Raw genomic sequence first — 19,175 nt, 5'->3', positions numbered from 1 at the left:
AAAGCTTTCCCATCACTGTGAGAAAGAACGAAGCAACACAGAGTCCAGTGGAGATGTGAGTGCCGTGTTGGACTCAGCTCTACCTTGGCACTGGCATTAATTTGAGATTTTATATATATATATATGTAATTATATATACATATATATGCATGTATAAGTATACATAGGCATATATATATATGTGTGTGTGTGTTTGTTTGCTATTTGTTTTAGCACACTGTCCCATTCTCAGGTCTAGATTTGGGGCAGTTGGTCCTGGGGACAGGTTGGACAGAAGGGGCCAGAGTGCAGAAGAAGCCAGAGATAAGAGTGAGGCCCAGGCCCCCCCACGCACAGAACATGGACCAGCCATAGCCATGGCTGATGTCGTCGGGAAGTCCGTACAGGTAGCGGGGGTAGCGGGAGAGCTCAAAGTTGATTCCAGCCACGCACGTGCACAGTGAAATGATGCAGAAGGTTCCTGGAGGAGAGCGGGAAGGGGAGAAGGAGGGAGGAAAAAAACAAAGAGAAGTTAGAAGAGTGATAGATACCCCACTTTCCAAGCTGCCGGAGAAGAGCTGGTGCAAGTGGTAAGGAAACACCTAAGGGAAGATGTTTGTATAGAAAGTGGCTTAGCCTAGCGGCTCCACGGAGAACAAACCGAGCCTTGAATATTGATCTGATGCTGAACAGAACTGTATGGAGCAAAGTTTTCTCATTATAAGCACTCCCTTGGGAACCAGAATGCTTCATGAAACCATTGATTTTTCTGGAATTTTGCTTTATACAAATACAGAGTGAATCATCAAGTTTCAATATTTTTGGGGGAAAAAATACTGAATTTTTTGTTTAATTTCAATTTTCCAGTGATGGATTTTATATAAGAAAATATTGCAAAATAGTTGACATATTCTGGCTCTGTCAAAATGTACATTTGAAATGACTTGGAGAGATTTTTTTCAGACTTTTCTTATATCAAAAATCTAAAATCTTTAATTATACAACCCCCTTTTAAACATCACCATCAAAATCTTAAAATCCTTCACAAAATTCGGATTCTACCCTCTGCATGACTCCAGTCCCAATCTAGATTCCCTCTGCAGTGTTGGAGAAGTCTTCAAAATATCTTGTTCTTGTTTTCCATCTCTGCAGCAATATTTCATTTCTTCCTGAGAACACTGCAGGGACAGAATGCATAACTCTGTCAGGTGGTAAGTGTTATGCATCAGATGAGGCTGAACCTTAGCACACCCAGATGAGTCTAATTTTGATCTTTGGCCTGCAGCTTCATCCAAGCCAAACTCCGAGCTCCTGAAATGTCACAGTTGCCACCCACACACCAAATAATGGAGAGCTAGAGACGCTACGCACCTGTCTCAAGAGATAACAGCTAAAGTCAACATCAAGTTGGTAGTTTATTTTTTCCTTTCTAATTCCTCCCTATGCGGGCCTCTCTGCATTGCCTGGAGAGCCCTGGGCACAGAAGGCACCTACAGGACGCGTGCTATAGCAACAGCGTGGCCAGTCCCGTGTGTCGTCCCGCTGTTCATGCACAGATCAGTAGCATCCTACATGTGCTACCTGTGCATCTTTTCACTAGCAGCTGCTGGCGAGGAATCTCCTACTCTTCCTGGCCCCATCCCTAAAATAGCACAATCCCCCAAGGCAGTTACAGACACCCTAATTTTAGCGTCAAGCTCTTTTCTTCTGGTGCCCTTGCCTCCTTCTACTCCTTCCTGCCCCTGTTTCTCTCCTGCAACACTTTTCCTGTTGTTTCTTTACTGCTTTGCTATTTTTAGTTGCAGTTGCATTGAAGAAATGGATTTTACACTCCCCACTCTGAAGACACAGGTAAGATTATGTGGTGAATTCACCTGGAATTAGACTTAGAAACTGGGGGGCATTTGGAGGAACGTACACACCACCAAAAATTCCACCATACCAACCTCCTTTACTTAGTAGGCACGTCACACAGGTCTAGAGTCTGCAGGTAAATCTCTGTCACAGACCTGCTGTGAGACCACCGTCACAGCCCTCTCTCTGTTCCCTCTTCTGACCACTACCTTGTCTATCTGGACTGTCTTTTTTCCTCCTGTGTGTTTTGGAGTGCCATTTGCAGATACTCTCTGTTGTAAAGGTCAGGGAGTATGGGAACTCTAGGTGCTTCCCCTGATGCTATGTATAGCTGCCAGATGGCCTAGGATATTCGTAAGTACTCGTGTTATGATAGTGCCACGGGGTACCACTCAGGACCAGCGAGTTGCTGTGGTAGGTACTGTGCCTATTTAAAGGAAAACTGCATTCTTGTCTCACATCAGCAGCACCCAATTGATCTACAGTCAGTGCTCTGCACTTTTGCAAAAACCTTGTGAGATACCAGGCTCTGGAGCTGTCTTCAGAGATGTCCTTCAAAGCACGCAGCAAATAAATGGAGAGGTCTCACTCCCAGAATACCGTACTCAAAAATCAAATGGTTTGATTAGAAACCACACCCCCCTTTCCATGTTTTACCATGTCACTTAAGTTTTCCAGTGACATGAAGGTGTCTGGCAAGACAACGATTGTTCCCTGTGTGACACGTCAACACGACATTGTGGGATTGGGGAAAAAAAATCCATCAGAGCCACTGTGCTCTGAACCAAGCTCCGTGGCTCACAAACAGCTGTGGTTAGAAAATGACATGAAAGGCCTTTCTTTGCTAGTAAGAACATGATAATTTCAGCTGTCTCAAAACGTAAGATTGTTAAGAGAGGTGGGTGGGAAAATCTGTGTGGCCAGACTGAAGCTGCAGTTGCTAAGTACAAAAGGGAAGGAAATAACTTTGGATTTCAAACACTCCCTGTGCTTTTATGCTTTGTCTTGGCTATTTTGATCACAAGCTCTACAATGCAACAAGTGTTGCCTACTCTTTGTATTCGAATAATGCCCGATATATTTGCACTCCACCTTGTTGGGGGTATTCTGCCCCATAACGACAAACAATAAAGAATAACGAGTAACAACAATGGAGAATAAAGCAAATCATGAGCATGACATTTCTTTAAAAAAAGGTTGTCCCTGTCCTGCCCCTTCGCTGGAGAACGTGCAAATCCCATGACGACAATTAATGACTGCCACGCATGACGCTAGAGGATGCATAGCATGATCCTCAGCCAGTCACCTCCCTGTGCTTCTGCAGGATGTCTTGTATGGCACAGGTTTATCAGCCTCCCTAGTGCTAGTCATCACAGACACAAAAAATCCCGTTTTATACCACCTAGAGGAATCTTTATGGCCATTATACTAGTCCTATGTGTTGTTTGTATTCAGCCAAGCAAGGAAGTTCCCATTTGTAGCTAATCTGGCCTCTCACCAGGAGGGTTACTGATGAAAACTGAGTACAGTTACTACTTTAGGACTGTTCGGTAGCTTTTCCTCATGAACTGGCAATCATAACACAAAGGAACATCCTTGCAAATTGCACAATTGTTGGCCACCATAGTGGAAGAGTCATGGGTGGAAGGGATGCAGAGACCTCATGAGCTTACCCTTGGAAATGCAGCCTCTGCTAGTCCAGGTAAGACACGGAACTGGGATGGCAGGAGGAGGGAAGCTGTCGCTCCTGCCCGTTGATGCTGCCTGCACCATGGACATGGCGCTTCAGAAGCAGCAGCATTGCAGCAAGTCATGAGCATCCCTAACCCTGAGATACTTTTTTCTCAGAAAAAAAACAGAACCCTTATTCACTTTCCTGGCAGGTTCTCGCCATCAGTGAGGTGCCCCACTACATGTGCATTAATGCCTCAGGCGCCCAGGCAGCCACAGCAATACAAATTTCTCCTTCTTTGTGAGAAACACTCCCCATAACTCTGGCCCAAGCAGACAACCAGACCTGAAGGCTGGTGGTCCAAGGCTCGGCACTTGCGCCGTGGCACTGGCACACAGGATGTGAACGATGGGTGGTAATAAGAGCTCAGCGGGGATGTGCTGGTACACAAGTTGGACAGGGGAGATAAAGACCATCTCCTTCAGCAGCTGGGGAGAGCAGAACACACCAAGTTCCTTCTGCTGGGATTTATACATTATTGTTCTAAGTGAAACATTAATGAACGAGACAAGGCAACAGCATCGTTTTTGACAAAGGAAATTCACGTGTCACTGCAAAATGCTTCAGTCAGGTGAGAGATGAAATTTCATGTCAGGCCATGTCTGTGCCACAGAAACTGCTGTTTGACATGTAGTCAAACCTCCATCCTGACTCCTCATCAAACAGCTGCCCCTCCTCTCGGGCTGCTTTTGACAGTGCCTGTCCTGCTAACGGACCAATGATTGACAGTGGTTTGAGCACCTGAGCTATTAAATACCTCGTATCTTGTGCTTTTCCTTCTTATATATTATGGAAGAAGAATATTAAACATTGTTCCGAATGTCTCCTTCATTTAGGCTGGAAGTTTGTTTAGGACAAAGATGAACTTACTCGCTATATATGTGTATAAGATTTGGGTCCTACCATCCTTGCTGCAGGGACAGACGTGGTCAGGAGAAGGATGGCTGGGAAAGGTAATACCATTGTTGGTCAAAGCCTAATTCAGTGCGGATTCTGTGTCAGAGTCCTTTGCTGTAGCTGTTTTTTACCATGATTATATCAAGAAGAGCCATGGGCCTCTGCTGCCAGGAATTTTTTTTTTTAAATGTCCCTTTTCTTTCCCATCAGCCTGGCTGTGCAAGGGGCTGCAATGCCTCCGTTTGCAGTTTTCAAACCTCACCTCCAGGGGAGAGCAGAATGGCTTGCGAGTGAACCGATTTAAACACAAGCAGGTTCAAACGATCCATACCAAATACGTTTGAATTTTGCCTCCCGCTAAGTGCTCCCTTGAACCACATCAGAAGCCACGTCCTTCGCCGACAGACCTGAATTGACTTCCAGAGCGATAGATCTTGAGGGATTTCACAGGGTCCGTGGTGTTTTGTGAGACAAAATCTGCTGCCTTTCTTAGGTGTACTGCAAAGAGAGGTGAGCCTTCGTGGTGCTGGTGCACAAACAGACCCTGCTGGCAGGAGCTTCATCTAAACATCCTCGTGCCCAGTATTAGGAATGTCTCCTAATGTGACATCACCAATTTGAAGTCAAGGGGAATCAAAAAAGCCAGTAATTAAAATGATCCGGCCACTAAGCCCACCTCTGAGACCCTCCTCTCTACAAATCATTTTTCTTATTATTTGGAAAACATTTCTTTCACATCTGACAGAACAATGCTCGTTCTCTCTCTTCCCCCCAGAACAGGCAGAAATGACTCATGAACTAACTGTGCTGTCAGATGTACAAAAAACCCAAACAAAAAACCTCTGATTCTTCTCCCTTTCTGTTTTTTTTCAGATACAAATGTCAAGTATTACTAGTAGATAAAAAGAGAAACACAAAGGTACAGATTTTAAGATGTCCTCTGAAACCAAGCAATTCTCAAATAAATGTGAATCTCTGCCTTTTAAAGTATTTCTAGTAGTTGTGATTGATGGCAATTTGTGGCCACTAATGTCTTTGGAAGGAGTGCTGCTTATTTAATTACCATCACTTTTTTATTATAGGGTTATGGGAAAAAAAATCTCATGACTGAAACAACATTATCTTTACTTTCTCTCTGCCCTACTAGCTTTTACTATTTTCAAGGTACATCAAACAAACAAATAAAATGAGGTCTCATCCTAAAGTGGAGTGTGTACCATTAGCTATTTAAATTATATCATAATCAAATGAAATTATTAGAGAATAAACTGAATTCCCTCCCAACACAGTGATGACAAAAGCCTTTTGGAGGGAGCAGCTTTGCAGTAAACTCCTCCTGTGCACGGATTAAACGCCTCAGCAGCACGCAGCTCTTGAGAACACTTTATTGCTCTGTGCATACATGCATAGAATATAAATTATTGCTTAATTATGTACTGTTCCAGCAGAAGCAGCTTGCAGCATCACCGATAGGTTGCAGAATAGCAAGGGGTTTACTGGAAAATTGCCCTTATAAAAAAAAGCCAAAATGGAAGGAGAAGCCTGACCGGGTGATGGAGATTCAGTGTGGTGTCCTGGTGAGACCCACCTGGGTTGCAACTTAATACATATTTAATTTATACTAAGAACCAGAGCAAACTGCGAGGTCTATAGCTGTGCTATGATATAGCCGCTGTCAGAATGCGGTTCGCATTTGGCCTTTGGCCTCCCACCTCAAAACGTACCAGCGGCATCCCCGCCGCACCAGAGCTGTACGCCGGCTGCGTGTTACTTCAGCAGCGGTGCCTGCCTATTGAACTGCCGCTGCACAAGCCGTAATGCGTTAAGGCACCAGAGGACTACGATTCCTCAGTCACTACTGCAAATTCTTAATGGGTACCATCCTTAGGCTCCTGTAAATCGGTATAGTGTATGGAACGATATTACAGCAGTTGGGGGCTGATCTCCAGTTTGCTATGCTGATACAACTGACAATCAGTCTATATTGCACATTATAGCACCCTGCAGATTTGCACGTGGTGGCATTTCTGCTACCATATCCCACGGTGCATGGGACTGCACTGGGAGTGGATACCCACGGTGTGCACTATGGCAGCCAGCGAGCACCAGCTATGAGCAAGCACCCTCTGAAGTTGTCATCTGGCACGTAAGGCAGAAGCAACACTACTTAGCTAAAGGCGCATTGTGTTGATAAAATGGGATTAGGGAGAAATAGGGGAGTTGATCAAAGCCTGAGCTGAATATCCCTCTGATTACTTTAGCAATGGTGATTTCTATGACCCACCCAAAATAACCTAGCAATAATAAAGTGACTTGACTACAGCCATTAAGCAAACATAATGGCTCATGAACTTGCAGCCACAACAGAGGAGGCAGCAAAAATTGTGTCAGTTGTAGCAGTGGGATGTGATTCAGTATTTTACTGGGAGCAGAATGGGAAGAAGGGAATAGGATCTTTTAATGGAAAAATGAAGAAACATCCTAATCAAAGGTTAGTGAAAATATCCCATCGCTGTGCTGGCAAGCACCGTGCTTGGCAACATGCAGAGGCTGCTGGCAGGTTTCTCTCATCCCCTGCAGTATGGACCTCCCAGGATGGCCCAGGCAGAGGCTAAAAGATTAAATGCAAAGGGGCACTGGAGGTCTGAGCAAACTCAAGTGACTCCATCACATCTCAGATTTGCCAGATGACAAGATACATAAGTTTGATATCAAACTGTACCTCAGGCAGGTGCTTCCCAGCCTAGACATTTGCTACAGCTGAAGAGAAACTTGTGAGGTCAGGTTGGGTTTGCCTTGTCACAGGACATCTCCCATAGTATGAGGAATCCATGGACCACATTGCATCTGGTCTTTCAGCAACCAGTCCTTCTGCCTCTCTCCACATAAAATCTTTCTCTTCCAGTCAAAAAATTGAATCTCTCTCAGAAGGAAGATCAGAAGGAGCCTCAGAGAGTTTGTGGAATCTTTCTTCTGTACGAAACCTTAAAATGATGAAAAGCATTCAGTCAGATGTTCTTCAAGACAAGTGGGACTGGAGAACAGTCACAGCACAAACAACTTCAGTGCAGCCTGTTGCCTAGTGTGTGCCACTAAAAATACTCTTAGAGTGAATACTTTCAGGGATGAAAGGGTAGAGTTACTTGCATGCCTTTTTAATTGTTTTCTTTGCTGAAGGTGCTACTAAAGAAGCCATTGGGAGCTCTGGATGATGGTGCTGGCTACCTGATTGGGATATTTTCCCCTTCAGGTGCTAGAGTGAAGCCTATCCATTCATTTTTTCAAGTGATCAAAGGACTCTCAGGTTGTACAACTTTCAGTTATTCATACTGAATGTGAACTGAGGATCTTTGCTGCAAAAGGCTCTGGGCTGTACTACTGTTTCCCTGAGCTGACCTGCCAGGAACATAAAAAATCCCTTCTGTATGTGCTAAGTGATACAGTTATTGAGAGATAATGGCCAGAAATCAAAATAAGATGGAATTGTCTTCTCAGGAAGGACCACTGGGTGCAGGCCACCCTTGTGAAGTTTACATCGTTCATGTAAACGCTTGCAAGCAACACACTACCCTGACCCCTTCGGTACTGCCTTAACAGGTCGCAGGCTGAAACCTTCTCTCCTGTTGCAGAGGAAATACCTCTGCAGCCTCTGTAGCGCACACAAGTATATTGGCGTGACTTGTCTCTGTATCCCCTGGAAGAGCCAGCATGGGCAGAAATGAGGAAGGCCCCACTCATCTAGTTTCTGCCTGGTCCAGCTGCTTTTTCTGTGAGATTTCCAGTGGCCAGTTGGACTCTGCCCAGGTAGATTAGACCAAGCAATCATAGCAGTGATTTGTCCAAGGAGAACGTCGTTGACAACCTGAGGAGCCAAGACAGTGAATCTAAACGTTGCTTCAGTCTCTGCATTTAACAAGATCTGCCACACACAGAAATTTGCTCCCCTTTCTGTCTGTAAAGAATTCTTTCTGCCTAGCAAATCATGCCAGTATTACTCTTCCTTCTGTTGCATGTGCAGTCTTCATTCCTCTTTGATGCTAGGCATGCAAACAACCCAGCAAACATTTTTTATATAAAAACCAACCCAGTAATAAATGCCAGTTTTGTTTTCATTGTCTTCCTGTGGCCTTGATGCGTCTTGCTGTTGGAATTCAGAAGCCAGCAACAGATCAAAGACCTGGTGACATTATTAAGGGATAAGGAACAACAACAGAATTCTAAAATGCACATAACTTGTTTTCCAGGGCTATGGGTGGGAAAGTCTTTTGTATTTCTATCAATCAGATCTGTCTCCCCTACTTTGCTTCTACTTTTATTCACCTTCGGTCAGCCCCCCAAAGACATACTGACATCCCTGAGAAGGAAACTAGATCACATGCCCTTCATAGACTCTGCTAGGTTTTCTGTTCTCATAACTCTAGAATGTACTGATGCTTCTGTCAATACCTCCCATCCTGGTGAGGGAGAAATTACAAGTCAGTGTAGCTGACTTAAAATGAACACACAGAGGAATACGAATAGTTCTTTTTGCTGAAAAGCAAAATGAGCTGACTCCTTAATTTACTGTATGTGAAGTTCAGGGGGAGCAATTTGAGTTAAGACTGAAAACCAATGAGTATAGGTGCACATACACTACTTGACCTATCTTTTGCTCCAATGAGATCTCTGCACTTCATTACGAAACCTTTTCTCTCCTTCTCCTAAATGCCAGTACTCTTCTGTGATCAGGTACAAGGTTGCTGGAATTGCTTGTGTTGGTATTTCTCCCCCAGCGTGCAAGTGCATATCTAGGAGCATCAGAAACAAGCCACAGGAAAGAAATCCAACACATTTGAAGGTTGTCTTTGAAGTCAGCTGACAATGTTTCCATGGAGATCAAATGCTATGGAGCTGACAAGGAACTCTCTCATTGTGCTGTTCCTTCCAGGAAGAAAAACCACCTCTAAATGACTACACCCTGCAGTACAGCTGTGTTATTGAGTTGAAAAAAACATTTCTATATCCCACACCACTCTGTTCTCCTACTCTTAGGTGCCAGCTTTTCAGGGCTAGGTCTGTTGGTATTGACCTAAATTCCTGAGATATTGCAAAAAATAGCATCTAATGAAAATAGCATTCTGTGAGAAGACATAATTCTGCTTTCGAACTTCTGCTGTAGGGGATGCAAAGGTGGCAATACTCCCTCAAGGAATATTACAGCATGAAATTATAAAAGAGCATTTCAGTGGCAGATACACAGTGATGTGCAGAAGCCCATATAGTGAAAGTAGGCGATCTTTCATGTTTTCGGAGAGTGTCCTATTTAATTTCCAAAACGGGTGCCAGCATTAATAAATAAATGCAAAATGTGTTCTCAGTGCACCAGTAAGCATGGAGAAGTACTACAAGTAAAGACTTAACACACTACCCCAACTGTGCCTTTTAAGCACAATGTATTGTGAGCCTCGTCATGCCGTCAGCCAAGCAACTGCTTTCTAGCTTGGAATCACTAAAGAGGCCACCACGACATCATATTAAAACCCCAAAAGATGGTTAGGGGGATGTATGTCGACGTGGGTGATTTCCTAAATGTTTGTTTTGGGCGTGAAAATAGGAAATTAGATAACATTCAAAAGGAAAGTGATACTAATTTCTAAAAGGTGATTACTAATAGTTAGCCAGTCAGGATGAAGAAGAACCTCCAGTCCTATCCACATATGTAGACTGGATATGTGGTCCAGTGGACCTATATCCATACATATGTAACTGGACATGTATCCATCAGTGTTCAGGTTTTGAAATACACAAGAAAAGAAAGGTCACTCTCTTTAGGCACCAGAAGCATAGTCTAGAAATAGGACCAGAGATTATGACTTGCAACCCTGTCTATAAGGGATACCACAAACTGTGGAGAAGAGAGGTGTTTGAAAAGAGGGACTGACAGATCCTGAGGAAAAAGGGCATTTTTAAACACAGGCTAACTCTTATTACCTTAATATGCAGCACTCAGCCTTGTTACGTTACTGCCTGATGGGCACTGAGGAACAAAGCGGCTGCTTTGTTGAGCAGCAAAATGGCTGCTCCAGGCCCTGGGTCTCACCACAGGTCCATAAAGACCTTCATCAGCTCCTCTTCTGCCTTCCCCAACACCCCTGTAATGTGTTTGAGAGGTTTAAACAATCAAGAGCCTAAATGTTTAAACATTTAAAACCTATTAACGCTGTACATTAACTCAAGTTCATTCAAATTTGAGGCCTTAAATCACTTTAGAGCATAATGCAAAATTTAACCAAAAGCACAAGTAGGAACAAGAGCGTATGTGCGTGGTGCGGGAGGCATGGCAGAGGGGACACTGACCTTGTTGCACTGAGGCTTGTTTCAAAGACTTTTGTAACCAATTTATGACGTCTCTTGACACAAACCAGCCTTTGTCTCCATCTGGAGGTCAATCTACATAAATAAATTCTTACAGTGGTCTGCAAGGAGTTTTGCTGAATTCTTAAGTTCCTCTGCAGCCATCATTAATTTTGTATCTCCCGCAGGACTAAAACATGATTGGCATCCCATTTTATCCAGTGATCCAACCTTTTTAGAATTATAAAAACTTTTCAAACTGTCAAAAGGTATTATGCCTTTGTGAAAACTATATTTATGCCAAGCTTCACTGTTCAGATTACAGCCACATATTGTAGACCTCTGTTTTAGTCAGGGTCACATGATGTTGCTTAAGCTCTGTATGCATACAACCATGCACACGTGTGCATTTGCACTTGCCTTTCCATATGGAAAACAATAATTTATGTAAACTTTCTAAAGCTATTCCTTTTGGGAGAGAAGCACAAGAAACTGGATTTTCAAATACTAATGTTGTGGAAAATAAAAAAATAAATATGATCACAGAAAATATCTTCAGTCTTCAGTGACATGATTGATCATGTCACCACAAGTGAACATCCTGAAGGATGGGTAGAGACCTTGATCATTAGTGAGAAATAGAAATCCTAGGTGACCGGTGAAACCCACTTTATTTCCAGCTGAACTCCAAAGAATGTCTTTTACTTTCTCTTTTTGTTTATCTTTCTCTTTGCCTCCTCTTGGCAGCTGCTATAAAGGTACTTCGTAACTGCCTGGGAGACGTCAATCACAGAGCTTCGCCTTACACTTGCTGTATTAAATTGCTCCATTTTTGTTTCTTAAATTATTCAGCAGCGGAATGATTATTTTGAGATGGCAGGACCACAGTTGCATAGAATGAACACTTTTATTTTCTACAGCTATGTACTATTTTCAAAGTACAGTGAGTTAAATTTAGGACGCAAATGACTCAACAGCTGGTAACGATCCATGGCTGCAAATACACAGATGCCTCAGTTGTCATCTACTCACATATGCGCAGCGCCGGCAAAGGAAGCACAGCACACAGGCTTGGGGATTTTGAAGATAAGACTCTCCGTGGAGGCGGGGAGTGAAAGAGGATCCAGACGTGCGCAGGGCATCTGTAGCGACAACTGCGCTGCACAGGCTCCCAAGCCCTGTTTTGAAGTCCCCCTTCCTGACGGGGTTTGCGTCCCTCAGTATCAGCCTGGTCATCGGCTCCTGGACACGGGGAGTAGTGCTCTGGCAGCCACTGGGCTCTAGCACACACATAGTCGCAAACCTTCCAGCGCCGCAGCCCTGACTGTGTCCTTGTCCCCGCGACAGCCTGCGACAGCCCCGTGTGAAGCGTGGCATGGCGGAGGCAAGAGAAGGTGGCTTCATCCTCTGGCTGTCAGGTTAATAAAGCAGTTTGTTGACTTACCCCTGGACTGAGGGAAGAGGTAAATATTTCTGAGAAGGGAGGAGGTTGGAAATTATTTATAAAAGGTTGTTTCTCCCTGGATTAGAATACAAAAGCAGAATGCCCTCATACATTCCTAAGTGGGTTGTTCTTTATTTCATTAATAAACATCCTTTCTTACATATCTGAAATAAAGCGTTAAATTGTTCCAGCACACCTGCATAACACTATTTTTTCTGCCCTCTCACACATCTTTCCTGCCTGCTTATCTCTGCTGCAGCAGCCAGCACTGGAAAGACTAGGTGTTCACCTCTGCTGTGGGAAAAGGTTTGAAGCTTTTGTAACTCTGACCTAAGTCCTGTGAGTATGGATGGGCTGCAAAGAGCAATGTCTTTTGAGTAGTTAAGAGTGCGTAGAAGCACTCTTAAGTGGGTCAGAAAAAACCCAAATCAGCAGCAGAAGTGGAACTAGCAAATGGCACTCGAATCCCCCAGATTGGCAGATCATCACTGGAGAGGAGGGAGGAGGAGAGGATGAAAGAAATGCCCAATGTTTCTGAAAGCAAATGCTAGGACCAAAAATCAGAGAGGAAAAACTCCATAGCACTGCTGTATGCGTACAGCAAGACTTTCAGGCCTTTTTGTGACAGTAAAAAAGGGAATTTCAGTCTCCCAAGCAAAGCTCCAAGCCCAGTATTTCATGCAAAAATGTCACATTTCATGCAAAGACAAGAAATGAGCTGCGATGTGAGACTACAGATCATTTTATTACACATCTGCCTGTTAAACTAAATCACATGAATAAGGGCATTTAGCAGCTGGAATAATTTCCAAATAGACTAATTAGAGACTGAATTATTAATGGTAAAATTGATAATTGTCTCAAAGCAAGGTTACAGCAAGAAACACACTTGACTTTGCAAAGAATAATGAATATTTGCAAGGCTAGTAAAATTATATACTTCTCTAAAGAAACTGTTAGCGGAATGGGGAAAAAAACAGATAAGAGTGAAGACAACAGGTAAAACAGTAAACAAGTGCAGAGATGATTTATTGCATTTATTTGCAGTAGATTTGGAAAAAAATAAGACAATGCAGAAATCTCTCCCCAAGGGCTGCCTTGTTAGGCATGCAGTAAAACCCCTAACTATTTCACTGAAATGTGTTCTCAATACAAATTACAGACTTACAAAAGGAAAATACATGAATGTGCAGCTGAAGGACAGAGCTCTGATAAGGATGATAAAACGTTGTTCTTTGTGGGTCTTTTAATACCTTTACAAAGGCAAGTGATGTAGCTTTGGCCAGGGATGTAATTTGGCCAGGGATAATTTTGTGTTGAAGCAAGTACCAGAACAAGATATTGGAAATGCCATTTTATATTTCCAGCTGGGACAAAGGACAGCAAGGGGGGTGCACCAGGTAGGGAAGGGGAGGATGAAAGCACTGCCGAAACACTGGAGCATGCCACGTCCCCTGTGGCAGGCACTGATGAGGAGGAAAAGGGTTCTGGAGCATTTAAGGTACAAAGTTAGCCCTGCCTTCCAAACTAGAAATAAAGGAAGCCACCTGATGTTTCAAAGCAGCTGGCTGAAATGAAATCAGAGCTGAACTGGGAAAACAGAGATTGTCTTTAAAAGCTGATTTTATAAAGCAAGTACAGTAACAGAAGGTGTGGTACAGTTGCGTTTGCATGGTTGTGGAAGGGCAACCAACCTAGCAGCATCTGAAACAAGAAAATCCTATGAATGAATGCACTGGAGATCAGGTGCAAAAGCCAATAGTCAGATGGGTTTATAGCTTGTCTGCTTATCATGATACAGGAAATATTCTTAAACAAGCTGATGAAGAACTGAAAGGAGGGATTCCTGAAGATACAGGAATTAGCCTTGGTAGAGTTGCCAATGTGCCAATTCATAGTATCCCAACTCTTTGGGGCTGGAAGTAAAGCTGAAATTTCACCTTGACTTGGCAATAATACCACCTACTGTTGAGGGAGGAAAGACACCAACCAAATGAATTGACAGGTTTGCCATGGTAATAAATCTAAACAAGTCAAGAATTTGGATACATTCAAAAGAACTACTCAAAGCCAGAAAATGTGAGCGCTACTTCCTGGGAACTGATGAGGACATCACATCCAGACTTCAAAAAGCATGTTTTTGGTTCAAGTAAATATGCTTCGGTCAAAACGTAGCGTATAAAATGCCCTACATGCATTTCTTCAGGTAGATGTTTAACTGAATTCCTTCTGACTACTACTAAGTGCATGATGTGCATGAAAGCATCGTTTGCCACAGGACACTGACATTTCGAAGTAGTGTTACAGATGCTTCTAAGGTTTGAGAAATTATTGTAAAATTGTAAAATTACTGGATGACATGCCCAGTATGGAGCTTTTACTGATGCACAGATTTTCAATAATTTGCATGTAGAGAAAATGCAAGAAGCTGCAAGAGGATGTGCTTGGAGTCATGTATAATTTGAGCATGACCCACTTCTGAAATAGAATTAAACAGTCTCAAGTAAGATGCGTACAATGAACTTGTCTTAGTGAAACTTAAAAGCACAACTGCAAATGGAGAAACTCTCCAAAAGAGAAATTCTCCCACCTTGCAGGATAAAATCATATTGCCAATACGGAAATGAAACTACAACAGATAGCATGACTCTGGGTACAGGAGGCTATGCAATAGTACCATCATGCAAAATGAGGTCAAATATACTAAACAGAATGTGCAGTATCCATCTGGCTCTGTACCAGATGAGGGACTGAAAAAAATCCTACTGTGGTCAGGCAAAAGCTGTCATTCAAGATAAGGAAATCAAGTACAAATTTTATAATAAATACATAAAATTATGCAAAAGAACTTCAGAAGCCGTAAGAGACTTGTGATTGCTGTTGATACAGATACATTTGGACTAAACAATAAGGATTAATTATTAATAGTTTTTAACTTATTACAAAACATGCTGAATAACAGTGTAAAACACACTCTAAATCACAGTTTACATGTCCTGGATTCCAGATGAGCTAATAACCGATAACGGCCTGCATTTCACAAATTACTTATTTCAGCAATTTGCTTGAGAAATTAGACCAAGCACACTAAAGCAAGCTCTTATTATCCACTGCCACATGGGCTAGCAAGAAGACTGTTCAGTAAATATAATAAAGAACCAGAGGTCCAAGGAAACCAAGTCTGGTCTTGTCAAATTATCACAGCACACTTCTCAGCGCTCCATTGAGATTTTCCATTCAAAGAATTATGGGCAGTAAGGGACAAAACCCATAGATATGGTAAACCAGGAATGTTTAATCATTACAGAAGAGCTATTTGTCTAGGAATTAAAACAGAAAATGTTACAAACATAGTCAGGACAAGCAGCATTGCAAATGGAAGGGAAAGTTAGATTTCAGGCTGATTACGCAGCAACCGATTTAACACAGTCTCCTCTCATCTGCAACGAGGTCAGATGTCATAAGCCTCCCAAAGCATTTTTCCCATTATTGGACCAGGGAAAAAGCTAAAGAAAATTAAGAGCACTCTGGCTCCATGCATTTTGAGGACCAGTAGGATGATATCTTGCCAGCATTTATGCCATGGCAGAAGTAAAAAGTTTGTGTTCAAACACTGTCCAGCAATAAAAAGGTTCAAATGAAAAGATTCATTGGCTGTAGAAGAAATGACTATGTAACATATGACACAGTCTGAAAACATTGATAGCTACTGACTTTTAGATTAGATGGCTCTAGTTGTGTATTTTATTAACTGACTGCTTCCGTCTGTAGATGTTACTTTATGCACTTTTGCTATTAAAAGAAATTAGGAAAGATATAGCAGTTGCCAGTGACGTGCAAAAGAAGAAAGAGTGTAACCTTTTGTAACTGTGATCCACATGTCTACGCTGGAGCAGAAAATAATCTGACCTCCTCTCAGTGTGCCTTTATTAAAAATATCGCACATCTTGACAGAATCTGGCAGATAATCTGGTGCCTCTCATTTAAATTAGTTTCAGATTCCAACTGCTGGATCTTATTATTTATCTATTTGGTCAAACAGCATGCTACTATCAGATGTCTTCTCCTTGCATAGGTACTTCCACACTGTGTTCCAGTCAATTACAAACCTTCTGTTAAACAGTTCCAAGCAATTGGCTTTTTGTGACATGGTGTGTTTTTCTTGTTTTTCAGACCTTGAGTCATTCTTTGTCTTCTACAAACCTCTCCCAATCTTTCGACATCCTTCTTTAAGTATGGACACCAGACTAGGATGTCCAGTAGTAGCTTTGCTTTGCCCCGAGATAACACCATCTCATGCTCTTATTGCATACTCCCATTAAAACTGGCACATTTAGCAGCCGCATTACGCTGAGAGCTCCTCTGCGGCTGGATGCTCCCAGCAACCGTGATCCCAGAGACCTTTTCAGAGCCGCTGCTTCCTGAGAGGCGGCCTCTCATTCTGCGAGGACGACTGACACTTTTTGTTCTCAGTTGCATGACCTTGAAGCTGTCTCCACTGAAATGCGTATTGTTTGAGCATACCAAACGATGGCTTTGTAAGCTATGAGTGACCCACCTTATTATGCATGGTTACACTGAGTCTTGTTTCACCTGAAAACTTTCATCAGCCGTCTTTCAAATCACTGACAAACTATTAAATGACATTAAGCTAATAATTAATCTCTGCAGCTACACTAGAAACTCTCCCATATACAGTGATAATTTCCAATTAGTAAACAAGACTTAGTTTCTGATCAATTGAAGTTTTCTGTAGTTATTTAGTATGGTCCTAATGTTTTAATCTGAATGTCGTGCTGTAGTAAGTTAAATGCCACACAGATATCTGAGCATATTACAGTAATATAGCCCCCGTGCAAACTAAGCTCTTAATGACATAAGAAATACCAGGCTAACTTGGCAGACTTATCGTGCATAAAGTATTGAACACCCACAACAAACCATTTACAGACGTCCACACATAGACCAGTATGTGCTTGCAAAAGGCTCTAGCAAACTTCAAATGTGTTTGTGGGCTCTGAGAGAGCTAATGTATATCCCACCAGCACCAACAGCACTGGAACATAAATATGTGTTACTTGAGCACTTAACACCTCTTCTGTGACTACAGAAGCTTTCCTGTATTTCACACTCTTAGCTGTGTCACACCACAGCACAGATGAACAGGCGACCAAATGCATTGAAGTGATGATCTGCTTGGGGGACAAAAACCTAGCCAAACAAAAACTACCAGCAGAGAAAAGGAGAACAGAAGTAGTGCTGTTCACTTTGAGACATTCACCCAGCACTGTGTTTGAGACCTGACTCTCACACCCTTCGTGTAAAGTAACTGTGTGCCATGAAACCTGCTGATAACAGAGAGTTGGATGGTATCTGTCGTACAAAAGGCTGGAACATTACATGGGAAATGTTGGATGACCTTGAGGGCTGGTGGAGTAGAAATGGGAAGAAGCCCAAAAGCACAGAGTGCCAGGGTATGTACCTGGGGAGTAATAAAGGGAACCTCTGCTGTAAAGTGGGAGATCATCAGTAGGAAATTACAAAGGAGGAGAAAGGCCTGGATGTATTATCCAACTGAAGGATGACTGTGGGTCTCCAGTGTGACACAGCATGAAAAAGGCAAATACAACCACAAAATACTTCAGGCAAGGGATTTCCAGCAGAGAAAGGGAACCATCACATCACTTATACAAGGCATTGATCAGGCCTTGTTTGGGAATGGTCCTTCTCATCCTTATTTGAGAAAGGCAAGTATGAACAAGAACAGGTGGCAGAGGGGGCTGCTGGATTGATAACTGATTCTCTTACAGAGAAAAGTCTACAATAAATAGTGTATGTAGAGTGTGAAACAGAAAGAAAAGGAAAACAGAGGATACCATTGCTCTTCACAGGTATATCAGGGAAAGAAAAGAGACACATAAACTATATGTTGCATTTGATTCAAGAAAAACTGACGAGAAATAAACACAGGTTAAAACTTCGAGCACAGTTTCTAGTTGTCAAAGTGTCCCACTATGAAATAGGATAGTGATGGGAATAACATCTGTGTAATCTTCAGATTTTTATTACGAAATTTGTTGAGTTTAAGGGTGACAGTGTTACTTGAAACAATAGAGCACTGGACTAAACACCTCAGAAGGCCGTTTCCAGTCCTGTGACTTATGAACACTGTTTTGTGGTAGAAATAACATGTAACTACAGTTGGGTTATCCTTGACGTACACCAGAAGAAGCTCGGAATGAAACCAAGTCCAGATCCTAAAACAACTCCACTAAAACAACTCTGAAAACATGTTTCCAGTGACTTAGAAAAAAAGGGACATGTGGAAAGAGGGAAGATGAAAACAACAAGGAAAACACATTTCTTCAAACATCAATATCCTTACCTCCCATGAGGAAGAGAAGCCCCGCCACATACTGCATAAGGCCTCGATCCCAACAGCACCCTAGCACCCCAATAATCCATCCAAACAGGATGATGGCCACAGCCATGCCCATGAAGCCAGCTGTCATCCTGCGCAGATCTGCAGTGGGGAAGACAGAAAAACAACATGTGTGTGAACAGTGATAAATTAGCATCATCAGAGGTTCATAACAGTCTTAATCCAAAATGCTACTGATCTGCAAGGTCTTCAGCATGTGTTGGCATGGGATGATTTGAGTAAGGGTGGTTGAGAGGGCGGACAATCCATAAATTAAGATACTAGCTTCGGCTGAGGAGAGAGAGCAGGTGGTCATTTCATCACACAATGAAACTCAGTGCAGAGGCAACCAAGCGATTTGTGACAACTTGCTCAGGAATTAGGAGTTGTAAAATGGCCCCAGTGAAATGCTGGAGCCATTTTACAACTCTAACAGCTCTAGTCTCTGGGTACTAGCACAACATGTGTTCAAATCCTGCCTTCTCATCCGCACCCTTTACTCCACTGCATCCAAT

General features: G+C 42.6%; 1 protein-coding gene across 1 annotated transcript in view; it reads right to left on the bottom strand.

Annotated features, from left to right (window-relative positions):
* Nucleotides 1–209: 209 nt before the first annotated feature.
* The window catches only part of TMEM178B (transmembrane protein 178B), a gene marked incomplete at both ends in the record, with an annotated part of 226,270 nt that continues 207,304 nt past the window's right edge, over nt 210–19,175 (bottom strand). The window contains 2 exons of the mRNA XM_082014251.1: nt 210–460; nt 18,625–18,762. Coding sequence (XP_081870377.1) covers nt 210–460; nt 18,625–18,762 — 389 coding nt within the window. The remainder of the gene's footprint in view (nt 461–18,624; nt 18,763–19,175) is intronic.

The sequence above is a fragment of the Phaethon aethereus genome (genome assembly GCF_964289735.1).
Source record: "Phaethon aethereus genome assembly, chromosome: 1".
In the NCBI taxonomy this organism is placed as follows: Eukaryota; Metazoa; Chordata; class Aves; order Phaethontiformes; family Phaethontidae; genus Phaethon; species Phaethon aethereus.
This window is presented reverse-complemented; position numbering and strand designations above follow the sequence as displayed.